Source organism: Melospiza melodia, chromosome 3 (assembly GCF_035770615.1).
Source record: "Melospiza melodia melodia isolate bMelMel2 chromosome 3, bMelMel2.pri, whole genome shotgun sequence".
Taxonomy (NCBI): domain Eukaryota; kingdom Metazoa; phylum Chordata; class Aves; order Passeriformes; family Passerellidae; genus Melospiza; species Melospiza melodia.
In genome coordinates this window covers 119766561-119784612 of record NC_086196.1, presented here as the reverse complement: position 1 = coordinate 119784612, position 18052 = coordinate 119766561, and the positions used below count along the sequence as shown (strand labels likewise).

The window sequence follows — 18052 nt, the reverse complement described above, 5'->3', positions numbered from 1 at the left end:
TCCAAACCCATATTCTGTTCCCATAAACAAATACATGGATGAGCAATGCCAGCCTTAAGAAACTGGAGTTTAAATGCAAAGACCTGATTACATTTGCATAGTTGTGAAAATTTATTAGTTACAGTGTAATGAAAATCAACTTTTTTGGTACAGGTAGAAGTAAAAACATACTTTATATAGAAAAAAAATCACAGCTTTAAAAACTGACTTACATAGTTTAAAATGAGTAAATTTGGTTGTATTTCAAGGCATTGGACTTTAATACTTAATTTTATGCCAAACCATCACACAGTGTAAGAAATATTCTGCAACAAATTCCATACAGCAGTCTTCAGAGTATTTAGTCTCACAGAATCTCATGGTGGCAAAAAAAAATATACTGAATACTTTTCCATTTAAACAGAAAACATTGCTGAAGTTACATTTTTCTTTCTTCACATACTCTCTATTACAAAATATCAAATTGCAAATTTGACAGTGTATTCTACAAATAAATGTGTCATAAGCAACAGGAATTGCAACTTTGGCACAGCTACTTTACAAAGTGTATTATAAAAATAAATTATATGGCAAATATCAAACAAAATCAAGCACGTGCCTTAGGCTTTGCAATTGAGAGTGAAATTCAGCTGGCAGAAAGACTGCTGCTCTCTCTCTGATTAGATACTTTTAAAATACCAGCAAGGCCATTGGTTTTTAAAGCTCTACCAAGAAAAAAAAATATATATAAAACCTAATGGAAGCACTAACACTTCCATAAGTAATCAGTAGCACAAGTGACCCTGGTGTTGATGGCAGAGAGCTTCTACAGTGATCCATCCACAGGCATGGAGGGTAGTGCACACAGAGAGCTCTACGGGCGGTAACTCATCTAGAGTTCACGCGTGACTGGTGAATGATGACACTGTCTAAAAGAAAAGAGAGCAAAACATTCGGCTTTATGGAACTACAAACGCATCCCAGCTTACTTTAAAGAAGAACAATTACAGTGGCAGTGCAAGGCATTTTTCTAAAAAGTGTCACAAACATACTCTCACATCACTGCTTGACAAAACTGTCCTGGCTAATGCTAGGAAGGGAAACTAAATTAGTACCTGTCGAGGGCTCAGAGGGCCTTGGCTTCCACTTCAATGTCAAGACCATCATTTGGTTGTCCATAGGGAAAAAGGAGTAATACAGTTGAATGGATTAAAGCAGAGGGACACCAAAGTTCCAGTTCCACATCCAAACTAGGTAGAGAAAGACTTGGAGTTGGGTGTCTAGTATAGTGTCTAAGCAACTTCATCATAAATCTGGTGGCAATTCATAAATAGGGATGAGGAAGAGGTATGGGGTCATTTCTCATTTTTTTAAATTTAAACTTGGTTTATAAACCTATGCTGTGTTTATTCAGCAAATCTTCTTGAATTTTGCTACTGACTTTAATGGGGATAAATTTCAGCCACAGCTTGCAAAACTGGGTGTTGGCATTTTCTTTAAAATGCTGGGTTTGCCCTGTGTGTAGTACCAGAGGTCCCTGACCCTGATTAATCTGCTGAAGTACTAATGGCCTGGTCTTCTGTTCTTCTACCTATATATGCAGCTCTTACAGGCAACCTTTTTAATATAAGAATTTAACTGTCAACTAACATTTTTCTCTGAAAAAGTGTCTTTTATGAATTTCAAATAATGTACCAATACTAATTAAAGCATATACATTTTCAGAAATATTCATCCTAATTGAAATTACTTTTGTTACCTTCCTTTCTTAATAGTATGAAGATTTTTCAAAATTTACAGGACCCAAGAAATGACACTATTGATATAATTTTTGCCTTTTTAATATATATATATATATATATATAAAACTTTTATATAAATATATATATAAATTTTGCAATTTTGTTGGCTTCTGCCTTTATCTGCTCCTAACTAATATTTGCAAGGTGTTTCATGAAATTACATTCTAGGAAGAAAGAAAAATGAAAATATTTTCCATGCACTCTTACTGCCAGAATTTTGCCACTAGATGGCAGATCCCAGTGCTGCTTTTCATACGTGGTGAAGTAAGAGCAAGGATGAGGCAACGTCCAATAAAATACCTTAAGGCAAATGAAATAATAGAATTTCCCGAATTGAAAGTATTTATTTTCCATAAAATTTATCAATAACGAAATATTTTCAACAAGAAATGTATACCAGCTCCACCATATTTGAGCAGTGAACGTGAAAGAACCACAAACTATTGCAAGATTTTACCTTACTGTTCTAACTGTGCTAACTTGAAGCTCCTGTGGAATATGATGTTAAAAGCTACATTTGCAAATTATTTTCTAAATATTAAAATTTTTTAAGACTTTTTTTTTAATATTCACTGTGTACATTTAATAAGAAACAAAATTCTAAAAAATGCGTAGCAGAAAAATATCACGCTCCTTGTTAAGGCTCTGTCACTGAATAAACAGCAAAACTACAGTCAGTGTCCGAATCAGACACCTTTCTCCTACAGACCCAAAGAGTAATTGTGCAGACAAAAGTAGGAGAAAAAATAACTTTTTAAAACCTCAAATAATTTCCACTAATATTTATCTTTCATTCATTTTTTACACGTCTAGAGAACACACACTCTAAGTTTGTCTCAGTTGTTTCTATTTGAAATTCTTACAAATCCTTACATACTGATTTGTATGTGTGTATATATATATAAATTATGTACACATACACACGTGTAGTTACCAAAAGAGATGTCTGAACAGTTACTAAGCTAAAATTACAGTAAGGCAGATTTGTCAAGCTAACATTACAGTAAGGCAGATTTTGTCAGAGTGCTTTTGGGCCACCCTGTGTAGGAATATGATTATATTTGAAGGATATGATTAAATAAATTTTTCTAGGATTCTAGATGGGAATATTTCAAGCAGCTAAGTATTCACTTAAACAAAACTATTTATTTTTATGACAGAAAAAGAAAATGAATTTAATGTAATACAGTTAATTCTGCTTTCAGTCCTCCTGATGTAAAGCAGAACTTCTCGAGGAAACACATCAAGATACCAGTTCATATAATGAAGCACATCAAGTGACATTTCAACATATAAAGTTTAATTTCTCCTTACAATATATACAAGTATCACCAGATAATACAAAAATGAATGTACCACAGACAATGCATACCCAAGTAACAGAAGAGAACCATACATTAGTATTTCTGTTTTTAAAAGCCCAAGGAGAGGGTTTTTTTGTTTAGAGAACCATTCACACCTGAGTGTTTCATACCCAAGAGCTGATAGCTCTGCACCTGACAGTAGTTAACCCTGGTTTCATTTTAAGGAAAAAAAGCCAAGGTAAGAGCAATGTGTAGGGAGCAAGATTCAAAGTGAAGTTAATATCTATAATGAGAAATATTGCATATAATTTTGCCCAAGAGAGCTCAAGCAAAATAAGGAGAAAAGAGGGTAACTCACACTGACACACGGGAGAAAACCATTCCCCTAAATGAAAGCAAGTTCAAAAGATGAGCTCACAAAAATTCCTGCCAGCAAACTGTGTTTCAAAGCAACTCAATGAAATTGGCCACTGATGTGTGATGGGAACATATAATTGGTCTGAAAACTGTCCTGACTGTTGCAGCTTATGCCAAGTACCTGAAACCCAGAGGGACAGTAGCTTACTCTATGCTCTTCCACATCTGATTAGAATTACTGAATGTATTCATGTATTCTGCATGGCATATTTCAAGCAGTGACATATCACTTGGCATCCTGTTGGCTTGGATCAACATATTAATGTGGCTTTAGAGATTACTCCCATGGTGGTAATTACTATGTGCTTTAAGTGGTTTGAGGTTTAAATACAGTGACGTGTTCTCCATGGGCATATTACAAAGAGTCACAAAGTGTTTGGTTTCTGAAAAATCACACTAACAGGTGTCCCAAAAGGAAAAAAAGGTGAGCAAAGTAAATCAAGATCTCGATTTTTCTTCTACCATTTGCTTAGGATGTTTACTATTCTGAGAGAAATCCCTCTAGGCATTACAGTTGAAGCTGTGTGCTCCTTTTTTAGTCACACTTACTCAACTGTATTGATCTACTAATGACTACATTAGCAATACCCCTATGTAGCAGTAAGTCTGGTGGGATGGGATCTAACTCAGGGAACACAGTGGAAAACTTGCTAGGAACTAAACTTAAAATCAGAGAGATCATCTGGAGAAGTGAGGGTGCACCTTCTCAGTCCGTGTGTGCTGCTTATGAACGGGCTGGCATTTTCCCTGCTCTTCCCCTCTCCACCTTACTGCTGGTGCTAAGCCATGTATTGCTACTGCCGGGCTTGAGTTATCACAACTGCTTATATGGCCATGTCATCAGCCAAAACAGGCCTTCTCTCCAGCTGACACTGATTATGACTAAAAGTACAAAGATTACTCCGTCATCTTAGTTCCTGACAAAGCATTGCAACTATCGTTATGATTCTGAGTGCATTATTTTGCTACTGAAATTGTTCCACTTCATTACAAAAAACCCAAACAAAATGACAGAAAAAAGTTAAGAGAGAGAAAGCATAAGGATGAGTGATTCCAAATGATCATTTAGGAAGGCTTAGTTTATTATGCATTATAATCCAGTAATGCAGAATACATGAAAGCCCTGTAAAAAAAGCCCTAATATTATCCTTTGGATTGATGTGTCAGAGATTGATTCTTTGGTGCCTAGTAAAATCTGAGGTCTGAACAAAGCTTGTCCTTGTGGCATTTATGACATCACTCTTGTGTTTATTCTTTGATGCTGTATGAAGGTGAGCTCATGCCCTACTCTTCCACACAGTGAGGCACTGCTAAGGTCTTGCTCCTCTTCTCTGCCGTCCTTTTCATTAAACGGGAAAAACTTCTTATTCTGGAGATCCCTATCGCTCTGTCAGGTTTGCATGAAATTGGTTGGTTGTTCAGTGTTATTCATTAGGGAAGGAGAGATGGAAGGATGGATGAACACAGACACTTCATCTTATAAGCCTCCTTTTCAACAGGGCCAGGCTCAAAGGCAGCCTTTGGAACAGGGACACAGATCTGGGGAGGGCTCCCTCCTAGTTCAATATCCTGACCCCTCAACCATTCCCTTGTTTCTGCTCAGTGAATACTGAAGCATTCCATGCAGAACGGCTCAGCCTTTCCAGGAGGGAATGAGAATGCCACCTTCTTCCTCCTCAGCTGTCAGTGCCACTAGTGAACCTGCCTGCAGCTGATGTGCGTTTGAGTGTCCTCAGATACTGTCTCCTACCTTTGAAAAAAGGTTTCAATCAAAAGCTTTTGAAAATAAGCAGCACTACCCCTGCATTTGTGTGGTATTTGATCTACTAGAAGGCATTCATGATCCTATAGTCATTTTAAAACACCAACTGGTTTCCTGTGCCCTCCTTCTTTCTTTTTTTGGGCCTGTGAGCCTGGCACTAAGTTATGTTAAAGCCAGCCATTACGTTTTTTTGCCAGATTCCTTTTAATTCAGATCAGTTCCCCAGTTAAATTCAAACACTTGTGCCAACTCAAAGGACAACCACATAGTCAGTGAGCAATTTCTTGGCTGGAGGTGATAAAAACAGGACTACAGCTTTTCAGTCCAGTGTGGAGTTATATCCTGACTTTAAGTGACCATGAAGTCTTGGCTTGACTTAAAAGCCTTGGAGGAAACAAGAATACCTGCATTATGGATCTCAGTGAGGTACAGCAGCTGCAGTGCTACATTTAAGTCATAACAGAAACACTGACTAGATAAGGTCTGTGGAAGAACATCAGGAAGATCTTCAGGATGCCTCTTGGGCTTAGGCATTGTTTTTAGATTTGGTTGTTTAAATTGCCTTTTGGAGCTGACCTACTGAATGGAGTATCTTAATGTAGTCACTAAACATAACTGTCTTCAGATTCAGAGGAAATTTCAGTGTAATACAAATAGTTAGGCTTTTCTTTTCTCTTCATCTTACCCTTCTTCTAACTTCAGGAAACAAGAATATTAGGTCAATTAAAACAGATGTCAAAAGTTCTGAGGATAACAAAATACCTGGCTTTAGCTAACAGTTTAACCAGCTGCCCAATTCCAACTCTTCAGACTTCTGCTGCAGAGCAAAAGTCCATTTTTGTTGTGCAGCCCCTGGGGAAAATAACGGGATCCAAAGTCTGACCTCTCTGGAATTTCTGAAGTCTGTCTCATCAAATCCTCCTGACTCTACAGGAGCAACTCCCAGCCTATGCCTGCAATTCTGGCTCTAGCTGTGCCAGTTTGTGTGCCCTAGGTTTCAGGTACTGTGAGGCTGGCTTGTTTCTTCAGGTGAATTAGTTTCTTAGACCTCAAACAAAACCAAAATTTTCAACCACAGGCACACACAGAACATTGAATATGGCAACAGTTAACTAAGGGACTGACGCAAAGAAGGCTTAAGGCAGCTGTATCAAGCTACATTAGCTTGGGGATCATGTTTGCAATATTATTTGACTTTTTTGACCTTCTGTTTTGACCCTGTTTTGACAACTTCCTTCAGTAACAGTATTTAGAGTGAATATCCAGAAAAAACCCCTTTTTTTCCTTTAAATATCTGTTAAAAAGTCTGTGTTACAAAAAGAACAGTAAGATTTCAGCAATGATTTATTGACATATGAGGCTTTTAAGTGATAAGAATTCCTTGAGAGGATCTGATGTATTTCTGACATATTAACTCACATTGCTTGCTAATTCCACTTTCCAAGTTTTATCTGAAGTACTGGGAATAGGAGTTATGAAAAAATGCTACTAATACTAATCTGATTTTTGGATGTCATAGGACCTAGAACCTGAAAATTAACAGGCATTTTAGGTGCTACACCTGTAAAACAACAAAACCTACTTTTTTTAATGTGTCAAATTAAAAATGCCCTTCATGTGAATAATAAAATGCCAGCTTTACAACGGGATAATTGTCATATCTGGATGTGAAACTGGAGAGCAATGCAAAACAGATGGAAAACCAAACATGCTTGGATTGAATAGAATTTTGTTGACCTTTGGTGACAGAGTTCTTCCATCAAGTATCTTCTCCCAGACCAAATTTCATATTTCAGTGCATTTTCCTTTCTGTGATTTTTATTTATAATTTATTGGTGGTCTTCCCACCTTGCTTTCTGTTTTAACCACTGGGCCCTTCACAGCTTGCTGAGGTGAGTGAAGCATTATACAACTTTAAATCCATTATTTATTGGTCTTCTCAGCTTAATTTCTTTTGGTTGTGACTTTCTTCTGTGAAAAGTGATTGCTTAATGGAAATGTGCTTTAATAACTCTACTGTTATCAAATAAACAATCATAACAATCATCAGCATCCATACTATTTCCATGCTGGAAAAATTCCTTAAAACATGCTTGAAAAATGCAAACATACAGATGAGGAAATCACAAAGAGGGAAGGAAAAATGATGAATCACCATGGTATTGTAAGGTAGTCTTCATTTTATGACAAAATATTTTAAACAACTGAAAACTGAGGGTAATTTCCTTACCAAACCCTCTCTCTTTCATTGTGTACCTGAGCTGTGCCTTTAGATAGCAATTCCTGCCATCAGCAGGCTGTGCTGACTTACCCTATAAGACATAAGGATGCTTGGCAAGTGAGGTTTAAATGTAAGACCCAAGACCCAACCAGGCAAACTGAAAACCCAGTCAGGTCAATGGAATGAGGTGCTTCATAGCCATTAGTGGTCTTTGGAGCAGGCACAAATGAATTGTATTGATTTTTGCCAGATAGTGTTTCTCAAGCTTTTGCTGAAGACTAAGCACCTTCTGGCTCACAAGCCTTCATCTGAGCCCTGAGCAAGAAGTATTCCAGTGTGTCTAAGTCAGGGACCTGCTTCTAAGTTTTGTTTACAAGTGTTGACTCTCTCTGGAAGAATTAAATTGCTGCCAAACATTGTGCAACATCCCTATGCCCCTGAATTTAGTAACTATCTTGAGAAAGCAGCTCACTGCTGAGAAATGGTGATTTTCATGGGAGGCTCATAGAGAGGAGGCCACATGGTCACATGGTGCCCATCCTTCCTCTTCTCCCCTCCCACACATGAGGTACTGGCTTTCATTAAAACAGGACCTCAATGCACATGGCAAGTCTTCTGGCATTGCTTCCCTAGGCCATGTGGCATTGCAATAATGTGATCAAGGCAGGAAGGAAAGTAGAGCATGCAGCAGCAAAGGTGGAAAGTGATCTGTTAAGGTGGGAAACAATCTAGTAAAGTGACCACACCTCCTTTGATCTACTAAAAAGTGACCAAGTCTATCATTAAGAATTCCTGATACAGATTAATAACTTATTTCAGTTACCCATTCTCACTTCCTAGACTGGAAACCTTAATTGCCTTTTTGACAGCTTGTTTTTTTTTTTTAACTTGACAAACAAAAGGATTTTGTTATTTAAGTAGTCAGTGCACACACTTATTAGTTTGTTGTTAAGTGATAGCTGCAGGACTTTGTTAGCACAGGCAAACGTGAACAGCTACACAGACAGGGGAGCCGACTCCATGGCAGCAGTAAAACCTGCAGAACGTACCCCCTGAGCCACCGCCATCAGCCCTGGCCTCCGCCCAGGGAGGCAGAGCTGCTGGCTGAAGATTTCTTCAGTTCTATTTTCATAGACTGAGTCTCAGCACGAGGCTCGAATTTTGTCACATTTCCTGCTCCTGGGGCTGCCACTACTGGCTTTCCTGCTTTCATACCTTTTGACACAGGAATGCGGGTGGGTGTAGGTCTCGGGGATGACCCATCCTGTCCTGTCTGCAAAACAGAGAAAAATGCAGTGAATTAAGGACTTTTCCTCATACATGCTCATCTTATACTTTGCTTTGGTTCTTCATTTACCTCTCAAACAACAATATCCCAAATAACATCTATTAGCAAAGTAATATTCACACTTGGAATCTGGCCGTGGCACATACTGCTAGAGTAGGGCCAAAGGCACAGCTGCAATCAAACAAGTTTCCCAGAGGTGAGGTGCAGTGTTTTGAATCAAGATGTCACAAGAATGGGAATTTGTGCAAATCTCCCATTCTACAGCATGATAAAGTGCAAGATGGCCTTAGAGGCTGCTACAACATTGGCCTGGCTGTCAGGACAGGTAAAATATTAGCATCTTGCATAGACACTTGTACAGGTCCTCAGAACAGCATAGTCAGGTGAGGCTAATGAACCCAGGGTAACTGCCAAATTTTAGGAGCTGGGGCATGATCACTCAGCATTGTAAATAAGATTGAATTTTACTTCCCAAAGTATGCTGAGCTCATGGCTGGGGCCATTTATTTCTGCACTGGGAAGAGCAGGGGGTTGGGAGAGAAAGAGAAAAGATCTGGATTTCCTTTTCCTGTGGCTGTGGCAGGAGGGATGTGAGAAAGGGCTCTCTCAGTCCAAGCACAAATCACAACTTGAGAAACTCTGGTAAGGGTGAAGCTGCTAACCCAGATTTCCAAGGATACCTCAAGGCAGTGTGGTCATTTTACTATCTCTGCCAGTCTTCTGCCCTGGACAACAGCTGAGCAAGCACACTTATCCTCAAGCTTGAGTACTTCAGAATTAAAAAAAAAAAGAACAGCCTAAGTGGTTGGCGTGGGTGGCTTGGGGCTGGCAGACCCAACACAGCTCCCATGTCCTTCTGGAGCCCCAGCTGGAGACCAGGCCAGAGCTATCCCATCGCTTTGGCCAGATAATGATGCACGTACTCTTCAAGATCAAATATGGACTACCCCATATAAACCATGACTTAAAGAAAATACTTATAAACATGACAATTCTGGAAGGAAAATGGGCTTTATCTCCTGCAGTGTGCAATACAGACACAAATGTTAATGGTGACAACTTCAGTGTCTCGGTTGAATTTCATATGTGACTGACATTTCTGTTCAGATTATGGATTAAGACTTTGATCTCACAAAAGAGAACAAGTCTCCTAAAATCCTGTAATCCTAGCTAGACCCACCTGCTAAATTACTAAACTCTGCAACTTATGACATATAAGGAAAGTAAAACTTAACTGCTGAAATAGACTGGACTGGGGGCCCATGTCAGCTGCAACATGCATTTATACATTTACTTAAAAATGCTCTACAAGTGCTTTTCAGCCAGTGGCATCAGAGCTTTCTGTCTGCATCCTGAGCATGCAAAGGAAAACCATTCCTTAATCTTCTAAGAACAGTTCAAAACCCCATGTGTACACTCAAAAAAAAATCACAATTGGAAAACTTGAATGCTGTCTGTCTGACAGGAAGGAAGCCATTTTCAATAACTAAAAGCAACATTTACAATAGCAGTCTAAAGGCTAATATGGAACTCACATGTAGATGTCAAAACAAGTTAGGCCCATACAATTCTGTAGGGCAAAACATGCAAATGCATTCCATCAGCCTTGGAAAATATGTCAACATCCCAGGGAACCCAAATGACAAACATCTTGTACTCCCTGAAAGAGTCCCACAGTGAGTAAACATGAGGCAATCAAATGGAGTAGCTGGAATCTCAGGCATTTCTTCAGCTTTATTCACATGTAAATTATTAACTAAGGATTTGGACGCTTTCAAGTTACTCATTTCAAGCCTAAATCACTCAAAAGCACTTTGAAAAGGACTCTAACTTGCTTTAAATTTCTTAGTTGCCTTCATTCCAGCATACTAACGTGTTGATTGCATGGAAGCTAATGCCTGCTTCCCAGGCAGCCGCAAAAGCATTTTGTGTTTGCCAAGTGAGATGGCACAAAGGTGCCTCCCCAGCCGGCTGTCCCCTTGGGCGCAGGAAGGGGCAGCAAGCAGAGAGAGACACATCCAGCCCACATCTGCAGCATCTGTGGCAGAGAACACACACGACTGCCTGTCTCTCCATCATTTCTTCCAAGAACTCAAAGCCATTCCTTCCAGCTGTTTCTCTGTAGGCTGCTGTCTTCTGGTTGGCCCAGGACTGTGGCTCTAACCAGAAACTAACCCTTACACAGCTGGAATGGAGTGCCTGAGATGCAGCCCCATGGGACACTGGATGATGCAAGCTGGATCTGAGCAAGGCAAGGCAAGACATGGTGCTGGAACAGGCACCCAATGAGGTTACACAAGACATTACTGAGACTGAAATGAACACATGCAGCTGCTATGGTGCAGCCATAATCAGCTCTCACTGCAGACACGGGTGTATTAACCTGTAAAGTTGCAGTAAGGTTGGGCAGTCCCATTAAAGGAAAAAAGCAAACTGACCATACAGAACACACAGCATGTTTGAGTAGTTTGTAGCAGATCCTGCTTGGTGCATTTTATTGCCACACAAATAGAATGCCTTCGTGCACACACTGGTTTCTGGAATATTTTAAGTAAAAAAGTGCTTTTTCAGCATTTGTTCTCAACCTGATCAGGCCCCAGCTTGCTCTGGACAGAAATGGTTCAGTTCAGTGACCAACAGACACCTTGAGCAATTTGATATGCCCTGGGCTACTCAAGCAATGTACACAGGGCTGGTAGACAACACAGATGACCCAAGGAGACCTAAAACTTCTGATAAAGCAGCTGGAAGGAAGGTAGACTACTTGACAGCACTGAAAATGGCACTAAATAAAGTATGTTTAGGTAACTTTATCCTGAAAGGGTGGGACTTGAGATCTAGGCAATATAGTCAGCATAGCCAGTGGGCAATTCAGCTCACACAGAAGCTAGCCCTGTCTCAGCTGGATCACCCCCCAGCCACCACAGGCAGCACACAGGCCTCAGTGCTGCCATGGGGAGCACATAGATTACAGACTGACTCAGCTGCCCACACTGAGCCATCTTGTGCCATCTGAGGTGTCCCATCAGCTGCCACTGTAGAAAGGGACGGGTCAGTCATCCCTCCCAGCTTCACACAGGCACACACTTGCCAGCACTTCTCAGTTGCCACAGGCACACAGCCAGCACCACAACACCTCTGCACAGGCAGGCGAGCTGCTCCCTGCCCCTTCAGGGCAGCTAGAGCACACATGGGACACCCACACAGAGCTACATTTAGATGCTGGTCTCAAACTAAACGTTGTCCAATTGCAAGTGGCCTTACAGCTGCACAAACACTTGTCCCCTTCACTCTGGCACCCAGCAGCTTCTCAGCTGGGCCCTCCTGCCATGGTCACAGGATGCCCTGCATGGTTGGTGCTGTGCCATCGTGCTGGCTCTGCTGCAGCCGGGATTCCCTCTGCTCCCTGCAGATTTGCATGGCACTGGAGTCACTGTGTACCCTGGCAGCATAAACAGCTGGCACTCAATGCCAGGCTTGTAGGAGGTGGGGAGCACAGGGATTAAGTGATTATAGGACTGACACCCATCATGGTAGCCAAAGAAGATCCAGATTCACCAGCAATCCTATAACCAAACAAAAGCCTAAATCAAACAGGATGTAGGCACCACTGTTTTGGGGGTTTTCACAAAGAATACTTGGGTTTATTCTGTGGAATTTTTTCTGCAAACTACATGAACTGTCCTGGGAACAGAAATTTGGGCCAATGTGCTAAGGGAAAACGAACAAGCAGGCTCATTTTGGTTTCCATACCCTCTGGTCTCTGTGGTCCATTTGCAATAAAAAAAATCATACCCTAGGTCTGCTAGGATAGTCCAAGTATTTTCCTGGGAGTGAGTTTGACTCTAATCAAGCTAAGGAGGACTAAACACCATTTTTTCTGTTTCTATGGGAACCATCCAAATCCATAGGCTGCCATAAAAAAGGCATTAATACATTGTACAAAGCATCTTGTGTGAGGAGAGTTAAGACAAAAATTAAAACCAGTGAGCTAAGAAAGCAGCTGTGTATCAGTTTGCCTTGTTCGATTTTATTAAGTTAAGCCTTCAAAACTGTATCTGTTGGTTTCATTTAGGGTTACTGAGTAAATGATCACAGCTTGGGTTTTCTGACTAGGGGCAGTGAAGTGTGTTTGTAAAGCTGTCATTTGCAAAACAGATGGTGAATACACTTTTTTTTCTTTATAAGAGACTGGGGAGGAAAAGACACATTTGAGCTTGTTCGAAGGTGCCTTTCAGCTGACTAGGGACATTAAAAAACAAAGGGAAGCATAAGATAAAGTAAATCCTATGGCTGAACTATTTTCCCTACATTCCAAATCTGGGAGGATAAAGTGAAGAAAGAAGCCAGTTTTTAGCCAGAAAAAAAAAAAAAAAAAAAACAACAAAAAAAAAAACACCACAAAACAAAAAAGTTTTGTCTGCCATGGTTCACTGCATCATCACAGTAGAGACAGACATTTAGTTAAAAGAAAAAGTTAAAAAAAAAGTTTTCCAGGCTTCTGAGAGACAAAGGAGTTTGTAAATTAATTCAAGACTTTAAAAAATGAAGAGTTGCCTCTAATATGTAAGGAAACACTGTATAATAAAGTATCTACAATACTTTATATAGGTGAGAAGAGAGAGTGAGCACATGTGCAATCCCAAACAGATCTGTGTGATGAATGCAAGTTTTCTTAATTCAGAAGCCTTAAATGGGAATGGCAGCTTCTCTCCAGAAGTGTGAAAGTTTAAGATAAACACATTTTGACATTTCAGCTTGGGAAGAGATGGCTGACGAGGCGTGTTGTGGGGCTCTGCTGACTCCCGAGCAGCACGGACAAATGAGTAGGGGGTGACTATTCAGTGTTTGTCAAGATACAAGAAAAAGGCTGTAACCAATGAAGGTATTGCATAAAAGGTATCAAACAAAAGAGCTTTTCCCAAAGCCCACAACTGAATTCACTGCCCCCTGATGTTGTGGAAACAACAGTGTAAATGAGTTCAAAAAGCAATTAAAAGAATAAATAGAAAAAAACTCTGCCATGGTGTATTAAAGAGAAAGATGTGGCTACAGGCTCTGGTTCAGAAAGAAATACCCACCTATTGCCAAAAACTGGGAACAGACGCTGAGGGAAACACTACTGTGTGTTTACCCACTCAAAATAATCTTCCCCTAAGCATCTGTTGCAGACTCTGTCTAACTAAGTAAGTTTTTGGACTAATACAGTACTGCTAGTTTTCTGTTTAATACCCTGGTTAAATTCCTTCTCAGGGTATTTCCAACTCAAGCAATAGAAACTTATGTCCAGTAATAAACTTGGGGAGGACTATCAATAAATACTGCCCACTATGGTTAAAGACAGAGGTGAGAAGTCTTTCACTATGAAAAAGAAGTTGGGTTACCAGCACAGAAGCCCAAAGAGAAAGCAAAAAAAATATAATAGAGGACGCTCTATTGTAATACAGCACTTACAGAAGTTCAGAGAAACAGAAAGAGCTCTACTATTCACTGGCTAAAGAGGCTTGGAGCTGTAAGCAATGATAACGTCTGCTTATTTATTTCTTTGGAGCTCAGTAATATAGCAGATATTAAATGCCAGCCTGCATAATTAGAGTCTAAAGACTTGCCAGCTGAGCCAAAAAACATGAGGTGTATTTTCAAAATTCAGATATTGCACTCATCAAAAATAAAAATACAGTTTCCTGCTCTGTCATACCTATTGTTCTTTGTCCCTCTGTTTCTCGCTTGTAATTTTGCTGGGTTGCCATTATGAAGATAACTTTGAAGGGACTTCCTCTGGAAGTTAACTGCTTTGGGAGATAATACCAAAAGCGTACCAGCATCCAACACTGGTACAAAAATACATGAATTGGGCAAATTCTGATTTTATAATTAAGCTTGAGCCTGGAAGAAATGTAGGGAAGACAAGAGTTTCTCCTCACCCGTCCCATTTTCCCTGCTGGTGTCTCAAACCGGAGCTATGGTCTGTCCTTCTCCCTGCCATGAAGACCACACCATGAGACAACACTGCTTACCACTGATTGTGTTCCTCGTGTGGAAGATGTTGTAACAGGTGTGATGGTGATAGTGCTTGTCACCTTGCTGGCTGCAGGTCGTGGGGACAGGTTGTTCCGAGGCGATCGAAGGACAGTACCAGTCACCACCTCCTTCTCTGCCGCGATGTTCACCGGCCGGACTGTTATCACAGGGCTCGCGCCGTCAGGCACGGCACCGGGAGAACGCTTAAACTGGGAGCCCAAGTGGATGTGGATTTTGTTGTCCTCTGTTGTGATAATGTTGGCATTGGCGTTGTACTTGCGGATTGGAGTCGGGACGGTTTGCTTTTCCGGCGTGACTTTGAAGACAGCCCTGCCCATGGTCATGTCCTGTGACTGCGGAGAGACGGATATTTCAGCCGGCGCCGCAGATGCCGACACCGTCATGATCTGAATTGGCGATGCAGGTCTGTCAGCGAAGGGTGCTCTCCCTCCCTCTGGGGACTTTTCCCTGGAGAATGTTGTTATAGTGACTGGAGACATGGAACGATCTGGGCCCATGGGACTTTCACTGCCTTTTCCTTTTTGTGGCATAACATTGGGAGACGGAATGATGGTTATTCGTGGCTTCTGATTTCCCAAAGTAGGAATGACAGTGGTACTTGAAAAAAATTCCTCTGCTGATGGACTGGTTATCTCCAAAGTTGCTGTACTGTTCTCATGGTCTGGTGTCACCCGAATATGAAGAGGTTGACCCTGCTTTGGTGAAAGGACAACCTCCCCAGGATGTGCTGGACTACTGTGGCTTCGAGCTCCTTTATCAGGAGTTGTCTGGGCCCCAGTTTCCCTCTTTTTCATCCATGGTATCCAGGATTTCCTCATAGCAAGCTCATTTGCTGCTGGAGGATATCTCTCAAGCACTGAAGAACGCTCCATGGGTTTTTTCAGACCCACCTGCCGCAGATTGCTCATGATATGATTCTCCTCCTGGAAGGATTTCCTTATAAACACTGCTGGAGTTTCTTCTTCTGCTGCTTCATTGCAGAGAGCATCTGTCTGCACGCCAGTGGACGTCAGGGGAACATCAACCATTCTTCTCCCGTTCATGCTGGGCCTCAGAGCACGGCTGTAACGCTTAGAAAGCTCCAACTCTCTTGTCAGGTTCAAAACTTCCTGCCCCATGCTCTTGTTTTTGTTTTCCTCTTCCATAAACCTTTGCTGTAGAACTGAATAATCGACTTGGAGCTGAGAAAGCTGGTCTTCTTTGTTCATGAGCTCATGGATTTTTTCCTTAAGTGCTTGAACTTCTGCTTTCAAATCTCTGCTTTTGGCCTCTTCCAGACGAAACCTGTGCCTCAGCTCTGCCTCCTGGCTCACCACCTCACCTTTTTCTATTGCTTTCGTTTTGGCAATCTGGAGTTTCATCTCCTCCAACTGTTGAGAAAGAAAATTAGCTTTATCCTGCTCAGTCCTAAATTTCTGCTCTAGCTGATCATACTCATCTTCAGTCTTCATCAAATCTCCTTCAACCACTTCCAGTTGTTTGAGACGTTTTTTCAATCTTTCAATTTCAACAGTAAGTTCCTTAATCTTGTTGTCCTCATGACAAACATGCTCTGCTCCTTTCCTAGTTCGACCTCTTGTAATTTCTCTTTCTACTTCCTCCATACCATCAATTCTTTTCTTTAACAGGTCAACTCTACAGCTTAATTCAGATGATTTTTCTTCTTCACTTCTCAGTTTGCCAATTAACTCATCCCTTTCCTTTGTCAAACTAGATACTTTTTCCTCCATTTCAGATTTCAGTTTCAAAAATTTCTTACTTTCTTCTATCAGTTTCTCTGTTACATCCATAACTTTCCCTTGTTCAACTTTAAAATTCTTGTTTAGGCCCTCAACCTTTTTTTCCTCCTGTTTTATTTTTTCCATCATATTTTTTCGCTCATCAACCAACATTACAGTAAACGACTTCAGCTTTGTAAGGTCGTCTTTTAAGCTTATTTCAGCCTTTTCCAACTTGCTTTCAGATGTCTCAAGGTCCTTCACTCGAGTCTTCACCACTTCCAACTCATTTATCAAATCCTTAGTCAAATTTTTTTCTCTCTCCAAGTTTAAGTGTAGCTGAGTGCATTCCGACTTACTTTTACTGAAAGCCTCTTCCAGCTTCTCTAATTCTGACATTCTTTTCTGCAGTTTTTCCACTTCAAGTTTCAACTCTTTGCTATGATGCTCTTCCTCCTGCAGTTTGTTTTTCAGCTCTTTGCACTGGGATTCGGTTTTTGTGATCTCTTCATCTTTCCCCTCCATTTCAAGCACGCGCTTGCGGAGGTTTTCCACTTCTGCCATTAAGCTAGAGTTCCCACATTCCCCTTTCGCTATTTTATCTCTTAATTCTTGAAGTTCCTCCTCAGTTTTTTGAAGATTTTTGTTAGTTTCTTCTAGCTCCTCTATTCTGCGAGTCAACCCCACTAGCTTGAGCCTTAGCTGTCTATTATGTGACTCTTGATTAGCCAGTTTAGCAGTCATCTCCTCATGTTCTTGACAAAACGATGATGTTTTGTGTTCAAGTTCTGCCTCTAATTTCATCAGTTTTTGTCCATCTTCTTTTGTTTTTGCAGTAATAATTTTAAGCTTTTCTTCTTCTTCCTTTAGTTTTTGGGTTAAGTCCTGTATTTTCTGGCTTTGTTGACCAAGTTGTTCAATATGCATTTGTCTTTCATCCACCAGCATGAGTGCAAATGATTTGAGCTTGACTAGTTCTTCTCTTAGTTTATTGATTCTCTTTGTATGCTCCTTCTCCTTCCGGGCTTGATAGATCTTCTCCTGCTCAAGAAGTTTCTTCAGCCTGAAAGAAGTCAAAAGAGATGTGTCAGACTAAAATGTATATATACATGCCTCTGTGTGTATCTCTCTATTTTTAAAATCACATTTTAGCTTCCTTTTTTATTAATTCATTAATAATTAAGTAATTTATTAGTTCTATTTCATTTTCAAGAAATAACTACCTACTACAGTTGTATCCCCAAACCAAGTATTTTGAATTTCAGAAGTTAAATGAAAAATACATAAAATCATCTAGAAATCTGAAACACAGTAAAATTTTATACATGTACAGATAACAAATACATCAGGTTTTCATTTCCTTACATTGATTTTTCTGTTAGGATGATGTTGGTAAAAGTACATAATATCCCAACAGGACAGGTATTATCTACTCACTAATCCATTTATACCAAATTTGTTTTACAAGGTGAATTCCTCTTTATGTCTTGCATACAGAAAAATGTGTAAAATAAGGGAA

The 18052-nt window shown here is 40.3% G+C and overlaps 1 protein-coding gene across 12 annotated transcripts in view; it reads right to left on the bottom strand.

The window, feature by feature from the left end:
• Window positions 1-98: 98 nt before the first annotated feature.
• Window positions 99-18052, bottom strand: part of FILIP1 (filamin A interacting protein 1) — a 102145-nt gene continuing 84191 nt past the window's right edge. For 11 of the 12 annotated variants that reach the window (XM_063152892.1, XM_063152894.1, XM_063152895.1 and 8 more), the window contains 3 exons: window positions 14791-17596; window positions 8535-8758; window positions 99-908 (listed from right to left, as the gene is read on the bottom strand). In XM_063152892.1, the coding sequence (XP_063008962.1) occupies window positions 8552-8758; window positions 14791-17596 (3013 nt within the window). In that variant the 3' untranslated portion in view covers window positions 99-908; window positions 8535-8551. The remainder of the gene's footprint in view (window positions 909-8534; window positions 8759-14790; window positions 17597-18052) is intronic. The other variant, XM_063152896.1, reaches the window with a different exon arrangement.